The sequence below is a fragment of the Aegilops tauschii genome, chromosome 6, assembly GCF_002575655.3.
Source record: "Aegilops tauschii subsp. strangulata cultivar AL8/78 chromosome 6, Aet v6.0, whole genome shotgun sequence".
Classification (NCBI taxonomy): Eukaryota; Viridiplantae; Streptophyta; class Magnoliopsida; order Poales; family Poaceae; genus Aegilops; species Aegilops tauschii.
Genome location: NC_053040.3, coordinates 129,388,125 through 129,407,565, shown reverse-complemented (window position 1 = coordinate 129,407,565; position 19,441 = coordinate 129,388,125). Strand labels below are relative to the sequence as shown.

General features: G+C 48.6%; 1 protein-coding gene across 1 annotated transcript; it reads left to right on the top strand.

Annotated features, from left to right (window-relative positions):
• Window positions 1–16,821: 16,821 nt before the first annotated feature.
• Window positions 16,822–18,524, top strand: LOC109778664 (WRKY transcription factor WRKY71). The gene is made up of 2 exons (XM_020337225.3): window positions 16,822–17,122; window positions 17,230–18,524. Exons 1-2 carry the CDS (start codon window positions 16,958–16,960, stop codon window positions 18,109–18,111), a joined length of 1,047 nt encoding a protein of 348 aa, XP_020192814.1. The 5' UTR covers window positions 16,822–16,957; the 3' UTR covers window positions 18,112–18,524.
• The last annotated feature ends 917 nt before the right edge of the window (window positions 18,525–19,441 follow it).

The window sequence follows — 19,441 nt, the reverse complement described above, 5'->3', positions numbered from 1 at the left end:
ATTTCGTATGCTTCTGTTTAACCGATGTTAAATGTGACAATCTGATTTCATTATCTCCAGTATAAAAATATTCATGAAACTTCTGTTCCAACTGAGACCATGTATGAATAGAATTGGGTGCAAGCGAAGAAAACCAAGAAAAAGCTATGCCAGATAAGGACAACGGAAATAATCTCAGCTTTAGCACTTCACTAGCACTAGCCTCGCCGCACTGTACAATAAATTGAGCAATATGCTCCAGTGTTGTTCTACCATCTTCTCCCGTAAATTTAACAAACTTCGGTAACCTGAACCCCCTAGGATACTGAAAAGTATCATAATAATCAGGATACAGCTTTCTATAAGCTCGTGCATTCCCCTTTGGTTCCAGCCCAAATGAATCCTTCAAGACAGTAGCCAACTGTTCCTTCAGTATATCAGCCCCTGTGTGAGGCTCGGCCATAGGCCGATCTCGTGCCATCTGCTATTGTTGTCCTACAGTACTAGGTTGTGGAATACTATGGTCATGCTGCAGTGCTTGGTTCGGTTGTGCGGGTGGCAAATTTCTGAAACAATTATTAAAATTACTAGATGGTAATGGACCATGTGTACTGGTTAAATTCGGAGGTGGCATTGTGGGCATATAATGTATCATAGGCTGGTATGAAGACACAGGAATGCTTGCTAGAGTAACGTCTACTCGGCTTTCATTATTGATCATAGATGGAACCGAGTTGTAAGGGCTAGCTGTAGGACCTGACGAAGAAAATGCAGGAGGTGCATATGCATGCCCTGATCTAGCAACACTTGGTGAAACACTAACAGCCGGACCACTACTATTGTGGTTAGCATACAAATTCATCGCCAAACCATATTGTGGTACTCCAGGGGGTGTGAGACTTAGGAGCCCCCTGCTTGATCGAATCGCTGGCGTTGTTGAGTCTAGAATAAAAAAATGTTTTGAGTCTTAGGATTTTATATATCGGAGAGTAGGATTCTTTTTACTCCTCAGTCCCTTCGTCGCTCTGGTGAGGTCTCCTGAGGTAGAAGTTTTGACTATTCTCTCCTCAAATTTCACTAAAAAAAATTTAGGATCACGCGGGTATCTTGGAATCGTTCCGATGATTTTGTGACGAGAACATTGTTCTTGGTGCCTCCTGACATTTAGGGGTTGTGGCAGTGTCCCGGGGAGTTGAGCTCCGAGGTGTTGTCGTCACAATTTTATCGTTGCAGTTCTGGAATACCTGAGTTTCGCCGACATCGAAATCTCTTTTATGCAGTTGTTGGTGAGATCACCTCGACGCCACCCAGTACTGGGGCGGGAGTTCGGGAGTATTGCCATAACTTGTATAACGGATGTTTTTCGAAGGTTGAGGTAGACGATTTCCGAAGATTTCTTGGTTATGTGTTGACGGATGGATACAGCTGGATCTAGGGATTGCTAGTTTGGGTGATATATATTTTGTGTTCCCTGTATCCCCAACACCAGATTGCATAACCAGAAAGTTTCGGGAGTTTATAAGTGGGAATTCAAGTAGCCTTAGGATATCTTTCCGACAGACGCATGATATGAGATTGGGGTTCGACGTCTAGTGGTCCGCCTGTACACGGTTGATTTTACAGTGGTCTCGTAGTGTCTTAAAGAGTCCATGGCTATGCTGACTCGGGGACGCTTTGTATGTCATGTGCACAGCCTTGTACATGATGGTGCTGTACGATTGAGCCCGTGTGGGCCCCACCACGAAAACTTCGGACGAAATATCTATCATATGTTTGTTCCGGCTTCTTCTGCAAGCCAATACTTTGTTTTATTTTGTATTGTGGTATTCGAGTGCTTCGAATTCATATGTTGATTCCATCTTTTTCAAGTGGCTTCTCAACTTATGGAAGTGTGATGATTTACTATGGAATTCATTCGTTCATCCTCGTTCGAATGTTTATTTTGAAGACTATATGTTGCAATTTCTATCCGTTGATTCTACTTATCTATTTGTCTATCAAGATGCTAACGGATGTCACCCTCTTCAGGATGGCTCCGCCAACGCGTCAGAATCCGGATCGCAATGAAGGGAGTCAAGCGAACCCTCCGCCACCACCTCCACCTCCGGAGGCATGGCAAGCAATCATGGCAGCCACCAACGCCAATGCTCAAATGATTCTGCAACTCTTGCAAGAACGTACTCAAGGGCAAGGCAATCAAGGCAATCAAGGTCAAGGCAACAACCAGTTTCACTTTGCTACTCTCAACCAGTTTCTCGCTAATCAGCCCAAGCCTTTCAGCTACTATGCCGAGGCCACGGATGCCGATGATTGGCTTGTGGACATCAGCAAGCATTTTGAATGTACCAATGTCAGGCCTGAGGACTATGTCAAGTTCGCTTCTTTCCAGCTCAAGGACCAAGCTGCTGATTGGTTTCAGCAATACAAAGATTCCAGAGGAGGTCGTGTGATCACTTGGACTGACTTTTGTCGGGACTTTAAAGCGCACCACATTCCACAAAGTGTTGTTGAGAGCAAGCGCGAGGAGTTCCGCAATCTCAAGCAAGGCAACATGTCTGTGTATCAATACAACATCCAGTTTCAGGAACTTGCTCGCTTCGCTAAACAAGACGTTCCTGATGAGAGAAGCATGATTTATCACTTCAGAGGTGGCCTTAAAGAGGATCTGCAGTTAGCTCTCGTTCTTGTTGAGCCTACTCAGTTTGATCAATTCTACAATATGGCACTGAAGCAAGAGGCTGCTCAGCTCAAGTGTGAGGCTTCTAAGAAAAGAGTCAGAGACGCAGTTCAGTCTTCTTCTTCCTCACTTGTGACAGCTAAGCAACAGAAGTTCTGGTTGCCTCCTCCTCCTCCGTTTCGTCAGCCTTATCAGCAGAAGAATAAAGGTGGCCATGGTTCTTCCAACTCTTCCAACTCTGGCTATCAGAACAAGTCTCAGAATCAAGCTCCAAAGTCCAATGCTCCTTATCACCGTCCACTCTCGGAGGTGACTTGCAAAAATGTCAGCAGAAAGGTCACTATGCTAACAAGTGCTTCAACCAGAGGCGCCTTCCTCCTCCTCCTCCTGTCAGATCTTCCAGCAATGCAGTGGTCAAGCATAATCCAAAGTCTGCAAAGGTGAACATGATGAATGCAGCTCAAGCGGAGGAATTTACTGATGTGATAATGGGTAATCTCTCAGTTAATGATATTCCTGCAAAAGTTCTTTTTGATACTGGTGCATCGCATTCTTTCTTGTCATACCCATTTGCATCGAAGCACAATGTTGACACAGAGATTTTATCCAAAGTTATGCAAGTTGTTTCTCCGGGAAAGCTTTTGTCTTCTAGTTTGGTTGCTCCCGATGTTTCCATCAAGATGGGCGACTACAAATTCCAGTCTTCTCCAATTGTTCTTGGTGACTCGGATATTGATCTTATTCTCGGGATGGACTAGCTTTCTAAGCACAAGGCTCAACTTGATTGTGCTGCCAGGGAAATTCAATTGACACACTCTTCTGAGGATGTGATTATTTTTGCCGCTCATGATGAAACCATTCGGTTTTTCTCTCTCAATGAGAAGGGTGAATTGAATGCCATCTCTCAAATTCCAGTCGTTTGCGAGTATCAAGATGTCTTTCCAGAAGAGCTTCCGGGTATGCCTCCTCACCGGCCAGTTGAGTTCGTTATCGAACTAGAGCATGGCACTGAACCCGTTTGCAAGTGTCCATACAAGCTTGGACCCAATGAGCTGAAGGAATTGAAGAAACAGCTCGATGAACAAGAGCGTCTGGGTTTGATCAGACCGAGTTCTTCTCCATGGGGTTGTGGTGTTCTTTTTGTCAAGAAGAAGGATGGCACGGACCGACTTTGTGTCGACTACCGTCCATTGAACAAGAAGACAATCAAGAACAAGTATCCACTTCCCAACATCAATGAGCTATTTGAGCAACTTAAGGGCGCTAAAGTATTCTCGAAGCTTGACCTTCGTATGGGTTATCATCAGATTCGCATTCGTGAAGAAGATATTCCCAAGACAGCATTCAGAACAAGCTTTGGTTCTTATGAATATACTGTCGTGTCTTTCGGCCTTGTCAATGCTCCTCCAGTGTTCTCTCGGATGATGAATTACATCTTCAACCCCTATACCAATGAATTCGTTCTGGTGTATCTCGATGATATCTTGGTCTTCTCCAAGAATAAGCAGGATCATGCCAAACATTTGCGATTGGTGCTCGACAAGCTCAGAGAGTATCAATTCTATGCAAAGTTCTCTAAATGTGAGTTTTGGCTCGATGAAGTTCTTTTCCTTGGTCACATCATCTCTGCCAAGCGCATCGTTGTTAACCCCGAGAAGGTGTCCGCAGTTGTGAATTGGGAACCTCCTCAGAATGTCAAGCAGCTCCGCAGTTTTCTTGGTCTTCCATGCTATTGCCGAAGATTCGTTGAGAATTTCTCCAAGATTGCAAAGCCTCTTTCCAACCTCTTTCAGAAGCATGTGAAGTATGTCTGGTCTCCTGAGTGTGACGTTGCTTTCAACACTCTCAAAGAGAAACTTGTCACAGCTCCTGTCTTAACTCCTCCTGATGAATCCAAGCCATATGAAGTTTTCTGTGATGCTTCTCTCCAAGGTCTCGGTGCTGTGTTAATGCAAGAGAAGAAAGTTGTGGCCTATACCTCTCGTCAGTTGAAGCCCAACGAGAAGAACTACCCCACTCACGATCTTGAGTTGGCGGCAGTTGTCCATGCATTAATAACGTGGAGACATCTCTTGTCGGGAAGACAAGTGGACATTTTCACTGATCACAAGAGTCTCAAGTATATCTTCACTCAGCCCAACCTCAACCTCAGACAGACTCGATGGGTCGAAATGATTCAAGAGTACAATCCGAGTATTGAATATACTCCAGGCAAAGCAAATGTCATTGCAGATGCTTTAAGCAGGAAGGCTTATTGCAACAGCTTAATTCTCAAGCCTTTCCAACAGGATCTTTGTGAAGCTTTCCGCAAGCTGAATCTCCAAGTTGTTCCTCAAGGCTTTCTTGCCAACCTCATAGTCTCTCCTACTTTGAAAGATCAAATTCGTGAGGCACAACTCCTTCATGCCATGGTGAAGAAGGTGAAACGTGGTATCGACAAGGGTCTTTCCAAATACAAGTGATATCGCATTGATGACAGAGACACTTTATTCTTCGAGGACCGGATTGTGGTTCCTAAAGGTGATCTAAGGAAAGTCATAATGAACGAGGCGCACAATTCTCTCATGTCCATTCATCCTGGAAGTACGAAGATGTATCATGACCTCAAGCAGTCATATTGGTGGACTCGAATGAAGCGAGAAATTGCTCAATTCGTGAATGAATGTGATGTCTGCCGAAGAGTGAAAGCAGAACACCAACGACCAGCTGGTCTCCTCCAACCTCTTGCTATCCCAGAATGGAAGTTTGATCACATCGAAATGGACTTCGTGACTGGTTTTCCAAAGTCCAAGCGCGGAAATGATGCTATCTTTGTTGTCATTGACAAGCTCTCTAAAGTGGCTCATTTCCTTCCAATCAAAGAATCCATCACAACAGCTCAGTTGGCAGAGCTTTACACCTCCAGAATTGTCTCCTTGCACGGCATTCCACAATTGATTTCTTCAGATCGTGGAAGCATCTTCACCTCTAAGTTCTAGGACTCCTTCCAGAAGGCCATGGGCACAAACATTCGCTTCAGCACAGCTTTCCATCCTCAAACTAGTGGCCAAGTCGAGCGAGTCAATCAAATTCTTGAAGATATGCTCAGGGCTTGTGTCATTTCCTTTGGCATGAAATGGGAAGATTGTCTTCCATATGCTGAATTCTCCTACAACAACAGCTTCCAAGCGAGTTCGGGCAAGGCCCCATTCGAGATTCTCTATGGCAGGAAGTGCCGTACTCCTCTCAATTGGTCAGAGACTGGTGAACGCCAACTTCTTGGCAATGACTTAATCACATAAGCTGAAGAAATGTGTAAAGTCATCTGTGATAATCTCAAAGCCGCGCAATCGCGCCAGAAGAGCTACTATGATAGTAAGCATCGTGATTTGGCTTTCGAGATCGGAGACCATGTCTACTTCCGCATCTCTCCAATGAAAGGCACCCGTCGCTTCGGCATCAAAGGGAAGCTTGCCCCTAGATACGTGGGTCCTTTCAAGATCATTGGCAAAAGAGGCGACCTCGCCTATCAACTTGAGCTTCCTTCCAACTTCGCGAACGTGCACGATGTGTTCCACGTGTCACAGCTCCGCAAGTGCTTCAAGGCGCCTGAGCGCACTATCAACTTCGAAGATATTGACCTCCAAGAAGATTTGTCTTATCATGAGCACCCCGTTGCTATTCTTGAAGAAACTGAGCGCAAGACTCGCAACAAGTCAATCAAATTCCTGAAAGTGAAGTGGTTGCACCATTCCGACCGGGAAGCCACCTAGGAACTCGAGGACCACCTCCGTTCCGAATATCCGGAGTTCTTTCAGTCCTAGATCTCGGGATGAGATCCTCTCGTAGTGGTGGAGTGTTGTAACACCCCGGATGTAACTTGCCATATTTGTAACTCCGACTCTTGCCATTTTCGGCTATGTGCTATGTTATTCCCTCCGTGGTCGGGTTTTGTCATTCGTTTTGTTTTTTTGTTCATGTCATGCATTTTCATATCATGTCATCATGTGCTTTGCATTTGCATACGTGTTCGTCTCATGCATCCGAGCATTTTCCCCGTTGTCCGTTTTGCAATCCGGCGCTCCTATCTCCTCCGGTGCACCCCTCTTGTTTTCTTTCGTGTGCGGGTGTCAAACTTTCTCGGAATGGACCGAGGCTTGTCAAGTGGCCTTATTACACCACCCGGAGACCACCGGTCAAGTTTTGTTCCATCTGGAGGTCGTTTGGTACTCCAACGGTTAACCGGGCATCCACAAAGTCCATTTGAGTGTCCAGCAAAAAACCCCTCTAAAACCAGCCCAAAACCCACCAAACTCTCTTCCATGCTCTCGTTCGATCACGATCGTGTGGGCGAAAACCGCACCTCATTTGGAGCCTCCTAGCTCCCTCTACCTATTTATATGTGAGCACCCCGAAATTACAATCGCAGTCCAAACCCTACCTTTCTTCCATCTCGCGCCCGGACGAAATCCTCCGCCGCCGGACGTGTCCGCGCCGCCGTCCCGGACGAATCCCGTCGCGCCACCTCATCCCGCGCCGCGCCCTCTCTCTCCTCCCCGCGCCGCCGGCACGCCAGGCCCAGGCGGGGCCCGCCCGGCTCGAACCGCCGCCGCCCGCGACGCCTGCCCGTGCCCGAGGCTGCGCCGGCGCGCCACCGCGGCCCCGCGACGCCGCCTGCCGCCGGCCTCCCGTCGCCGCCCTCCTCCTCCGCCGCCGACGGCGCCCCCTCCTCCGGCCGCCGGCGCCTTGTCCTCATCTCCTTCCTTCGACACCGGCCGCCATTGACGAGCCCGAGGCCAGATCCGATTGATAGAGCACTGTACGCGTTGACTTCTCCCGTGCCCGATTTTTTCCCAAGTCCTGGATTTTTTACAGCATGTGCACTTGTTCGTGATGCCATAACCCCTTGCATGTAGCTCCGATTTGCGTGTGTAATATGTCAAATTGTTCATCTCGTGATGCTCTTCATTTTGTTAAATTGAACCATGTTCATTAGAGGTCATCTTGATGCCCAAATCTCTGTTGGTAGAGGGCTAGTTGCTGTTATTCTTTGATTCTTAGCAGAACTTGGAGATTTGTCATTTTTGTAGCATTTATTCTGTGCATCTTATGGCCATGAGCTCTACATGTGTTTTGAAGTATGCCATGCCATCTTTCCAGTAGTGTAGTCCATGTATTTTTGTGATCTCTGTTATGACTACCACAAGCATGCAAAGTAGGCTCCGTAATGTTTCTGATTTCAGGGACAGTGATTTCTCCAAGTCCTTGTCTGCTGTTATATTATTGCCATGTAAACTTGATGCTACAGAGATATCCATGCATATTTTGGAGATGTTCATTAAGGATGTTTTGTAGCTATAGTTGTAATTGATCCATTCCTGCAATTGTTTGCAATTATGGAGTGCCATAGCATAACTCAATCTTGCTCTACTTTTGCTATAAAATATTTCTGGCAGATTCTTAACATGATATGCAATTTTGCCAAGCTTATTGTAGTTGATCCATACATGCTATGCTTGTGTTCTTGCCATGGATAGCTTCATAAACATGCCATCTTGTCGTAGGTATGCTTTTTTTGTAGTGCATTGTTCTGTAGTGAGTGCATCAAGCTAACAAAGAGGCCTACATATTATTATTTCTGCCATGCTCTGTTTTCTGCCAAGTCTGAAACCTCATAACGAAACTTGCTATGTTTACATGCTTGCCATCATATCGTCTGGTCCTTTTTGGCTCATGGTCAGTAAGGGACTTTTGTCATATGCATTTAGTAGAACACTTACATGCCTTGTTTTGCTATGTTAAGTTCCTGTAGCATGTTGACTTCGTGCTCTGAACATTGCTACCTGATGCTGTTTTCTGCCATGTCCAGTTTTTCACTAAGTCTGTGAACCTGTTATCTTTTGCACTTTTACCATGCTTGTTTGAGCTTGATATGTTGTGAACTAGCCGTAGCTCAGTGTTCATATTTTGTCAAGCATCTCCTGTAGATTACTACCATGTGCTTTGTTGCTATGTTGGAGTGCTGTAGCATTGTTACTTGTTGCATTTTAAGTGCTATCTTGCTGTTAATCACAGATTCGTGTCATTCTTGTTTTGCTTGCCATTTGCAAACCGTGTATCCGATTCCGGTGATCTTTATATCGATTTCGACCGAAATCATCTCATCTTTCCAGTGGCATGCTTGGTTTGCCAAGTTACTGCCATGTTCATCATTTTCCTTCCGGAGCACGCATATGCATCGCATATCATATCTCGCATATCATACATGTTTTGCATCATGTTGCTTGAGCATTCCTCGTGATTGATTGTGGTTCCGTTGCTTGTGTTCTTGTCTTGGGTAGAGCCGGGAGACGAGTTCGCGAACGAGGAACCTGTTGAGTACGCTTACGAGGATCAAGCTTTCGACAACTCTGAGAACCTTGCAGGCAAGATGACCACCCTCGAAATCACTTCTATCTTTGCTTTGCTAGTTGTTCGCTCTATTGCCATGCTCCGCTACCTATCACTTGCTATATCATGTCTCCCATTTTGCCATGTCAGCCCCTAACCATCCTTTCCTAGCAAACCGTTGTTTGGCTATGTTACCGCTTTTGCTCAGCCCCTCTTATAGCGTTGCTAGTTGCAGGTGAAGTTGAAGTTTGTTCCATGTCGGAACATGGATATGTTGGGATATCACAATATCTCTTATTTAATTAATGCATCTATATATTTGGTAAAGGGTGGAAGGCTCGGTCTTATGCCTGGTGTTTTGTTTCACTCTTGCTGCCCTAGCTACTGTTATACCGGGATTATGTTCCTTGAGTTTGCGTTTCTTACGCGGTCGGGTGATTTATGGGACCCCCTTGACAGTTCGCCTTGAATAAAACTCTTCCAGCAAGGCCCAACTTTGGTTTTACCATTTGCCACCTAAGCCTTTTCCCCCGGGTTTTCGCGAGCCCGAGGGTCATCTTATTTTAACCCCCCCGGGCCAGTGCTCCTTCGAGTGTTGGTCCGAACTGAGCAGACTGCGGGGCCCCCTCTTGGAAACTCGAGGTCTGGTTTTACTCGTAGGATGTCTCATCCGGTGTGCCCTGAGAACGAGATATGTGCAGCTCCTATCGGGATTTGTCGGCACATTCGGGTCGCTTTGCTGGTCTTGTTTTACCTTTGTCGAAATGTCTTGTAAACCGGGATTCCGAGACTGATCGGGTCTTTCCGGGAGAAGGTTTATCCTTCGTTGACCGTGAGAGCTTATGATGGGCTAAGTTGGGACACCCCTGCAGGGTATTATCTTTCGAAAGCCGTGCCCGCGGTTATGAGGCAGACGGGAATTTGTTAATGTCCGGTTGTAGATAACTTGTCACTTGACCCAATTAAAATACATCAACTGCATGTGTAGCCGTGATGGTCTCTTCTCGGCGGAGTCCGGGAAGTGAACACGGTCTGAGTTATGTATGACGTAAGTAGGTGTTCAGGATCACTTCTTGGTCATCGCTAGATGACGTCCGTTTCGTTGCTTCTCTTCTCGCTCTCTTTTGCGCAAGTTAGCCACCATATATGCTTTTGCCGCTGCAGTTCCACCTCTTTACTCCATCCTTTTCCTACAAGTTTAAATAGTCTTGATCTCGCGGGTGTGAGATTGCTGAGTCCTCGTGACTCACAGATTCTACCAAAACAGTTGCAGGTGCCGACGATGCCAGTGCAGATGATGGGGTCGATCTCAAGTGGGAGCTCGACGAGGAACGTGGTCGTTACTATGTGTCTTTTCCTGATGATCAGTAGTGGAGCCCAGTTGGGACGATCGGGGATCTAGCATTTGGGGTTGTCTTATTTTCATCTGGATTTTGACCGTAGTCGGTCTATATGTGTGTATTTTGGATGATGTATGAATTATATTTATGAATTGTGTGAAGTGGCGATTGTAAGCCAACTCTTTATCCCATTCTTGTTCATTACATGGGATTGTGTGAAGATGACCCTTCTTGCGACAAAACCACTATGCGGTTATGCCTCTAAGTCGTGCCTCGACACGTGGGAGATATAGCCGCATCGTGGGCGTTACATGTGAAGAGCGCCGATGAATCGAAAGGTATAGCACCGTGCTGCATATTAACAGCATTATTATTTGAAGTTGAAGCCTCAGTTGCTAAGGGCTGCCTATCTCTTTCTCTGTCAGAATACGACACTGATGGCATCACAGAGTTACTAACTTGCATCTTTTCAAACAGATTTTTAACATGACCAGCGATCATGTTGTCTAGGTTTCTAACATAATTTTCATGCGTATTATGAACAGATGCACCTACTGATTGATCAATCATAATAGCCATCTCTTCCTTGAGACCATGTGTAATTTCACTTACCGGTCCTACCTTCGATGCTTCGGTGACGGATGGCAGATCAGGTCCCTTCATGATGACACCTTGGCGAGTCTTCTGGAAGCAGGAAAGCATTGTATCTTCAAACTCTTGCTTGCGCCAGCGCTGAGCGTCTTCAAATTCTTGCAAACGTTGCTCATACTTCTGACGATATTCTTCTGACAACTCATTTAATGTGGGTTTGATGATGTTGCCGGAGTTGAGTTCGGCCTTGTCGTCAGACATGATAGCCGATTGACTCGATTCCCCAGCGGAGTCGCCAAATTGTGTTGATGGCAAAATCGTTTGCACGGCAACACAACAGATCAACCATCTAGCTGGTCTTTTCTTTTGCTGTCTTTTGCTGTATGAGGAACAGAACGGCCTTGTTCTTACCGAACTCAAAGAAAACTTGATTCTTCTGGACGAATCTTCAACGGATCAACGGCAAACAGAACCTAAGCGACGTCTAGGTCCCGTTTTCTGGATGCAGCAGCGTAGGATCGACCTACTGCCACGGCGATCTCTGAACTTGCAGGCAAGAACAGAGAAGTCGAAGGGGAAAAACGAACGAAAGAAAGAAAAACTATGTGTAGAAATAATAGACTTGTTTTTGTCGATGTTGGGTGTGTCCCTCTACCGGCCTCTGACCCTACGTATATATAGGGCGATCTGGACTTTGATCCTTTGATCGATCAGGAGACCGATCTGGTTACAACTCTGTTTTACAAGATTTGGTCCTTATCTGTACATTTTGAACAGGATCCTGGTTTCCTTGATAATAAAAACAGTATAACCAGCGACGTCCGCTCCTCTCCGTGCTCCAAGTAGTCAAGCATATCTATACCTGATGGTGGTTGTACGTGAACAAAACTGGAGTCTAAATCTTCAACTTCCTGTACTCTTACCTCCCCAACTCCATCAGCGTGTGTATATCTTCAGTTAAAAAACAATCTTCAGCTTAGCACATTAGCATCACGATCCATATTTTTCATCTGCCAAATTTGACTATCAACACTATCTATCAATGAATGATACGCAAGCTTTTCGTATTCGTGTAAAATGGATGTCCGACTCCTGCATTATTGTCCAGGGACGCGTCTGATCCAAGCATCGCGCAGCAAAGCAATCATGCGGCGAATGTGCATGCACACGTCCACCCGTGCACCAGCTGGATAAGGCCGAGCGAGGGCCACGGCGCACGTGGTGTTTGACGAGGGACAGCTGCGCCCCGCCCCGCGGTCAAGGTCCAGCGCCGACCGCGCCACTTGCCTACTCGCGGCAGCGACTTTTCCGTCCCACGACGACGCCACCGTCAAGATCCCGGGCCCGCCGCGACGTGACTTTGCTTTCTCGCTGCCCTTCCGCCTCGATCGTGCCGGATTCTCGTCTTTGGCCCGTAGGGTAGGGTGAGGGGCCGTGCCTCTCGTGTTGACGCGTCTGGCTTTGCTGCCCCTTCCGGCGCGGCGGTCGGACGAAGCGCCCATGCGTGTCTAACGTGGAACCCGCTGCCATCTGTCCTCGCTTGGTCCAGAGCGTCCGCCACAGTGCATGCATGCATGCACCAGGGTCACAGTAAAATCAGAGCTTTTTCTTCGGGTTGGATACCACTTGTGAAGGAGTAATCGGTAGGAGTACCAGCAAAGATTAAAAGACAAACGTTCAGCCAGTGAAGAAACGACAACAGGAACCAAGTCGATGACAGCGACCACAGTCCACGTACGGGTAACTTATTCCTGCGCTTCTCCCTATTTTCTCCCCCCTTCATTGTCAAGAGTCACTCAAGTGTGCAAGTAGATGATCCATCCACGACAATAAGTCGCCGACGCTGCCTCAGTTTTCCAGCCGTCCCTTGACCGCACTGCACCAACAGGCAGTCGTGCCCGACAGTGTCGCACACCTTCGGTCGTTAACGTTGCACGGCCAGTCAGTCAGTCAATCGACCCACCGACACGCTCGGCGTCGAAGGCAAGCAAAGCGAGCAAGGGAATCAATCCGAACCTCTTTTTCTCCCGGCCGCAGTTCGTTAAAACCTCTCGTCGGTACATGCATGAAGCTGTGGGCTTCGGGCGGCGGCGCATTGCGGGTGTCGGAGCCTCGTGCCAAAGGCAAAATTTTCCACCTCGCATTAATTAACCTTGTGCTAGGGTGTGGCAAAGCGTTCCACGGTGGGGCCTCGTGTCATGGGCGAATTGTTGTCCGGTCAATCGCACGGGCCGGAATGCATTGCGGCGCCGCTCGGGTTCACATGTGCGCAAACTGTGCTCCTCCGACAGGGGCGCTGCATCTTTTTTTTCTTCTTTAATCATGGAGCACGTACGTACTCGGGATAAAGGTGGTGGGTGGATCGGTCGGATGTTCCTTGGCTCAGTCCTCCGCTCACCAAAGCTGGTCATTTGTGTCATGTCAATTTTGCATGCACCAAAGCTGGTCGGATGTTCCTTGGCCATTACAATAAAATTCTTGAAAGAAGGCAAATTTTGTTGCCTCATATACTAATTATTAAGAGAGGAATAGAGAGAATGTTACAAGAAACAACACACAAAGTGATTACTCTCCTGGTAAGATGGCACCTAATTTTTTTTCACACCCGTGGTCACCCAAAGACGAGCTTCATCTTTTATGGCGTGTAGCAATATCGATGGTGCAACACTCTTGTTGCGGAAAACCCGTGCATTTCTTTCGTTCCATTTGGTCCCGCATACATGCATGGTGATGAAAGCCATGTCCTTCCTATTGGGGTTGGAAGAGTCCGACCGCTTGATCCACCAATCTTTGACGGATCTCTCAAGATGCCAAGTGTCAGTGTTGATGTTTTCTATTTGAAGCCAATCCTTAGTCAAGATCCAAAGCCGCATAGTGAGGCGACATTTGAAGAAAAGACGTGCACCGGATTCTTGTTCCCAATTGCAAAGAACGCAAATACTACAATTCGGTGAACCACGGCGGTCCAAATCCTATCTTAAGTGGCCGACCAAAAGAAGAATTTGAATTTTTAGGGGGTGAGGGATAAGTTTTCCACACCTCGTGCTCCATGGAGAAGTAGAAGGTTCCCATGAATTGGGTCGCGTAGGCAAAAGCCGCAAAGTATTGCCCATCGTTTTTGTGCTTCCACACAATTTCATCTGAAAATCATGGATGATAGTCCAAAGGGTCACAAATCTGCGGATGTGCTCCAGACTGAAGTTTGCCGACAACTTGACCTTGGATACCAAAGCATCATCGGAAAGCGCCTCCTTGATCTTCTAATTTTTACTCAATGAAGCCACAAAAATGAGGGGCCCAATCTCCTTGGTCTTCCCGTTATTGATCCACGGTGCATCCCAAAAACGGCGTCTTCGGACCATTCGGCACGGTAATAGTGGTAGAAGCATAAAAGAGGTTAAGATCTTGCTCGTCACAAGGGTTGGCCATTACGAATTCATACACATGTATGCTCTAACTTATTTACTTTTTGCAGGGAAACTTTCAATTCATTCATCATCAATCATGACGGTACAACAAAATTGGAAATAATACAAATTACATCCAGATCCGTAGATTACCTAGCGACAACTATAAGCACTGAAGCGAGCCAAAGGCGCGCCGCTGTCATCACCCCTCCCTCACTGGAGCCGAGCAAAATTTGTTGTAGCAGACTGTCAGGAAGTCGTTGTGCTAAGCCCCATGGGACCAGCACATCAGAACAACAACCGCCGCCGATGAAGATAAACGTAGATCGGAAGGATCCAATTTAAAGACACACGAACACAGAAGAACGAAGATCTGATCTGAGTGGATCCACCAAAGACAACTACCGACCAATCCCCTTAGATCCGCCGGAAACACACCTCCGCACACCCTCGAACGATGCTAGTTGCATCGCTAGAACGGGGGCTAGGCGGGGAGAACTCCATTCCATCTTCAGGAAGCCGCCGTCGCCTCGTCTGTCTTCCTGAACAAGAAACAAGCCTTCAACGGACACAAAAAGACGTGTAAAAGCAAAGGAGTCCTGCCGTCCGCATGGACCGAGATCGACCACGCCTTCATGGCCTAATGCCATAGGAGACGAGGCAGACCTGTCACGATGCCGGCAGGAAGCAAGAAACCCTAGTCCCCCTTGACCTCGTGAGAGATACAGGCGAACGGGTACTGGGATACACTCATACACAGGTATGCTCTATTTTATTTTTAGTTTTTGCGGTCATGCTCTAATTGACTCTAGCCAAATAACATTAGCGGTACTACTAGTAAGTGCTCCCTCCATAAAGAAATATAAAAGCGTTTAGATTATTGGAGTAGTGATCTAAATGTTTTTATATTTCTTTACAAAGGAAGTAGTAAAACTTGACCATCGGGTGGCAGAGAACGAGCCAGTTCATTCTGGGTAACAACGAGGTCTAGGTCCTACGTGTAACCATTCTTCCTCTCTTCTTATCAACACCGAAGTCTCTGCAGTAACGTGCCAACGGTTCATTACCCGTTTCTGTCCTGAATTTCCCTCGATTCCCTCCATTCTTGCAATACCAAGTCTCCGTAACTACCATGGGATGCTACCAGTAGTCCAGTACCCAGCCGCCAGGGCCATCTCGGACCCGGGCTCCCCGAGGCAACTACGTCCGGGCACGTACCGTAGGGCAAGCAGACGTAGATCAGACCAATGATAGTACGTGAACATCCGGAAATTCCTTCCTAAAAACTGCTATTAGAAGCGAAGCCAACGTCGACGTCGGTCAAGAAAAGGGGCACAGCCAATAGATTACTCCGCATCATCCGTCGTAAACAAGGTTTGATCTGGGCGTGACATTGACTCGTGTGGTTAGCTCACCGGTCTTCTTCCCGAAAGGCAGGCATGTTGGGTCAGATTTTGGGCTCGCCTGGGTTGATCTGATTAGAGCACGCCAGCTAGTAGGATAAATCGTATAGTAAAATTAATTAACCAACCAGCCTGGCTTAGCCGGCCAAGCCCAAACTTGCACTAATAATAAGATGCTACTTCCACGTAGGAGCACACCTCCAACAAGAAGGAAGAATCGGGGAAGTGTTTCCCTCGAATATGACGGGAAAGAATCGTTTCCAGTCTACTCGAGCTCAACTAAGTAGAAAACAAATGGTTAGCCCGCCAAAGTTTTCCTAACAAAGCAAAGTTTTCCTAGCAAGGCACCAAAAGAAAAGGCTAGAGTCAACAAGTCCTTCCTGTCCCCCTCTTTCCACTCCCTCCTCGCTCCCATTTTCCGCAGGGGGCAAAGCCTAATCGCAATCAACTGGAGTAATAACCATCGAATGAGATTTTTTTTTAAATAATCATCTTTTGCGAGTGAGCGTACCAAAAGCAAAGCAAAGGGGAAACCTATTTTTCCTTTCCCCCCGTGCATCTCGCGAGCATGTGTGGTGTACTTCTTGACCCGATCACCACCACCACGAAACACTCCCCGAACCGAAGACAGAGGCAGCCGACATCCACCGCGCCCCGTCCCCCACCCACCCGTTGGAAAGATCCCCGGGCAGATTGCCATGCCATGCCGCTAGTAGCACCAACACCCAACAGAAAACGTCGCTGTGAGGTCAGTCGTCACCGCCGATCCCTTCGGCCCCCTCGCGCGCGCGTGCACGCACCCTCCGGTCTCCTTCCGGTGCCTCCACCCCGTCCGCATGCTCGAATTCCATGACCCCCATCCCCGTTTCTTTATTCCGCTTCCTTTTCCTCCGAGCCCTGCGTGGCCAAGAAGAGGACAAGCGTGTGAGTTGTGATGTGACGCGAGCCGCTTCGTCCCCTCCCCCTCCCGCTCCCTCCCTCCTGCGACCCGACCTTCCTAGCCAGCGACTTCGCTAGACCACTAGTCCCGTCTCCCGTGCTTGGCTGGCTATATAACACGACTGCTCCACGCCATTCTCCTCTCACTCGGAACTCGGAAATAGTTCTCCATCTCAACCTTCTCTTCTCCCTTCTCTTCTCTCCCGCGCGTTACCTCGAACCGGAAGCGAACTCTACATCCATCCTCGACCGATGGATCCATGGGTCAGCAGCCAGCCTTCCCTTAGCCTCGACCTGCACGTCGGCCTCCCGCCGATGGGGCACCCGCACCACCACCAGGCGGCGCCCATGGTCGCGCTGGCCAAGCCCAAGGTCCTCGTCGAGGAGAACTTCATGCAGCTCAAGAAGGACCCTGAGGTAGGCACACAAGTCCATACAGAGACGCGTCAAGAACAACGTGATTTTGATTCTGCTTGCCTGGGTGTATGTGAGCTGCAACTGAATATCTGTGTCTCCTTGTATAGGTTGCGGTTCTTGAGTCTGAGCTACAGCGGGTGAGCGAGGAGAACCGGCGGCTGGGCGAGATGCTCAGGGAGGTGGCCTCCAAGTACGAGGCCCTGCAGGGCCAGTTCACCGACATGGTCACGGCCGGCGCCCACGCCGGCGGCAACAACAACAACTACAACAACCAGCCGTCCTCCGCGTCGGAGGGCGGGTCGGTGTCGCCGTCGAGGAAGCGCAAGAGCGAGGAGAGCCTCGGCACGCCGCCGCCCTCGCACCAGCAGCACTACGCCGCCGGCCTCGCGTACGCGGCGGCGCCGGACCAGGCGGAGTGCACGTCCGGCGAGCCGTGCAAGCGCATCCGGGAGGAGTGCAAGCCCGTCGTCTCCAAGCGCTACGTCCACGCGGACCCCGCCGACCTCAGCCTGGTGGTCAAGGACGGGTACCAATGGCGCAAGTACGGGCAGAAGGTGACCAAGGACAACCCCTGCCCCAGAGCCTACTTCCGGTGCTCCTTCGCCCCCGGCTGCCCCGTCAAGAAGAAGGTGCAGAGGAGCGCCGAGGACAAGACCATACTCGTGGCGACGTACGAGGGCGAGCACAACCACTCCCAGCCCCCGCCGTCGCAGCCGCAGCAGCAGAACGACGGCTCCGGCGCGGGCAAGAACTCCGGGAAGCCGCCCCAGGCGCCGACCACGCCTCACCACCCGCAGCAGCACAAGCAGGAAGCGGCAGCGGCCGCCGTCAGCGGCGAGTCGGCCGCGGCGGCGTCCGAGCTTATCCGGCGCAACCTGGCGGAGCAGATGGCCATGACGCTGACGAGGGACCCCAGCTTCAAGGCGGCGCTCGTCTCCGCGCTCTCCGGCCGGATCCTCGAGCTATCGCCGACCAGGGACATCAATTAATCCCCACATCAGAAGACACTGCGCGGCTCAAATTTTCTTGCGGTGGTCGATTACTTCGTTCGGCATTGCTGCCTTCCTCTGCCGCCTCCGTCAAAACCTCAAAGAAAAACCAGCGAGGACCGGACTGCCTGACCGACGACGGAGACGCGATCGGTTCCGGCGAGCCAGGAACGGAGCCACCGCCGCTGCTGCTCGTGTAAATACATCGCCAACACGAGGACGGCGTGGGAGGTCGTAACATGTAATGTACTCTAGTAGCTAGGATAATGCAGTCAGTCATTCAGGAACACGCGAAAGTGTGCAATCCTTTTTTCTTTTCCTTATTACTAGGCGAAATGTTCGTTCCATAATTTCCATGGAACTCGATTCGATTCAATGAGAAAAATCAAAGTCACCGCACATTCTCAGTTCAATCGCTGAAATTTTGTCAATACTCACAGTACACATGTGCTGCTGCAGCGAGAAATCTCGCGAAGTCGCGAGCTGCGAAGAGAGGAAAATGAGTTTGGCGAGCTTATCCAGAATGGGTCCACGTAGGCAGTGGCTGTAGTAGACTCTACTGGACCCAGCTCGCCGCCAGAATACGCTGGGAAGAGGCCGGAGAATACGCGGACGACCCGGGGCGGGGCCCACACAGGTCGGCCGTGTCCCACGTGCGACGGAGTAGGAGTTGCTACGGTCGCCGCGGGAGTCAGGGAAGCTGGGTGGAAACGGGAGCCCGGACGGCGGCCGGGTGGGCCCGTGGATGGCTGGCTGGGATGGAGTGATTTGTCAAAACACGTGCGGTCGGCGGCCCGCTTCGACGACGCTGCGGGAGGATCGTTGCAACCACGCACCTCTCATTCTCTTTATTTTTCTTCGATTTTTTTGGAAGATATTTTTTCGACTTTGAAACACACTTCCTTTTGCAAGTATAAAATCTTCAAGGATACCGGGCTCCAGATCTGGCTGAGATACCGTTTTAGGCTGGCCATAGTGGGGATAACATAAATAGTATCATGTACTTTGGACTCGCGAACATGCTTATGTGGCAGACAATTAAAAAAGAGGAAGATGGTTATAGTAACATACGTAGATACCGTAACATAAAAAATGTGGTGCTACTATGTGTCATGCATGACAATAAATGAGACCACCTATGATACTAATCTATGATATTATGCATTATAGAGGTAGTAACATAGACTAGTAACATATGCATGTTACTACTCTAAGTTACTTCCCACTATGACCAGCCTTAATCCTCGGACTAGTAACAAATAGTAATTAAATATATCTTAAAACAAAGTCTATAATGATCGAATAAAACTATCAAGAAATAAATTCTGTA

Excerpts from the sequence above, each read along its gene's own strand:
- LOC109778664 (XM_020337225.3), top strand. The coding sequence starts at position 16,958 with ATGGATCCATGGGTCAGCAGCCAGCCTTCCCTTAGCCTCGACCTGCAC. Across the intron at positions 17,123-17,229 it reads AGCTCAAGAAGGACCCTGAG|GTTGCGGTTCTTGAGTCTGA; the intron begins GTAGGCACACAA and ends CTCCTTGTATAG.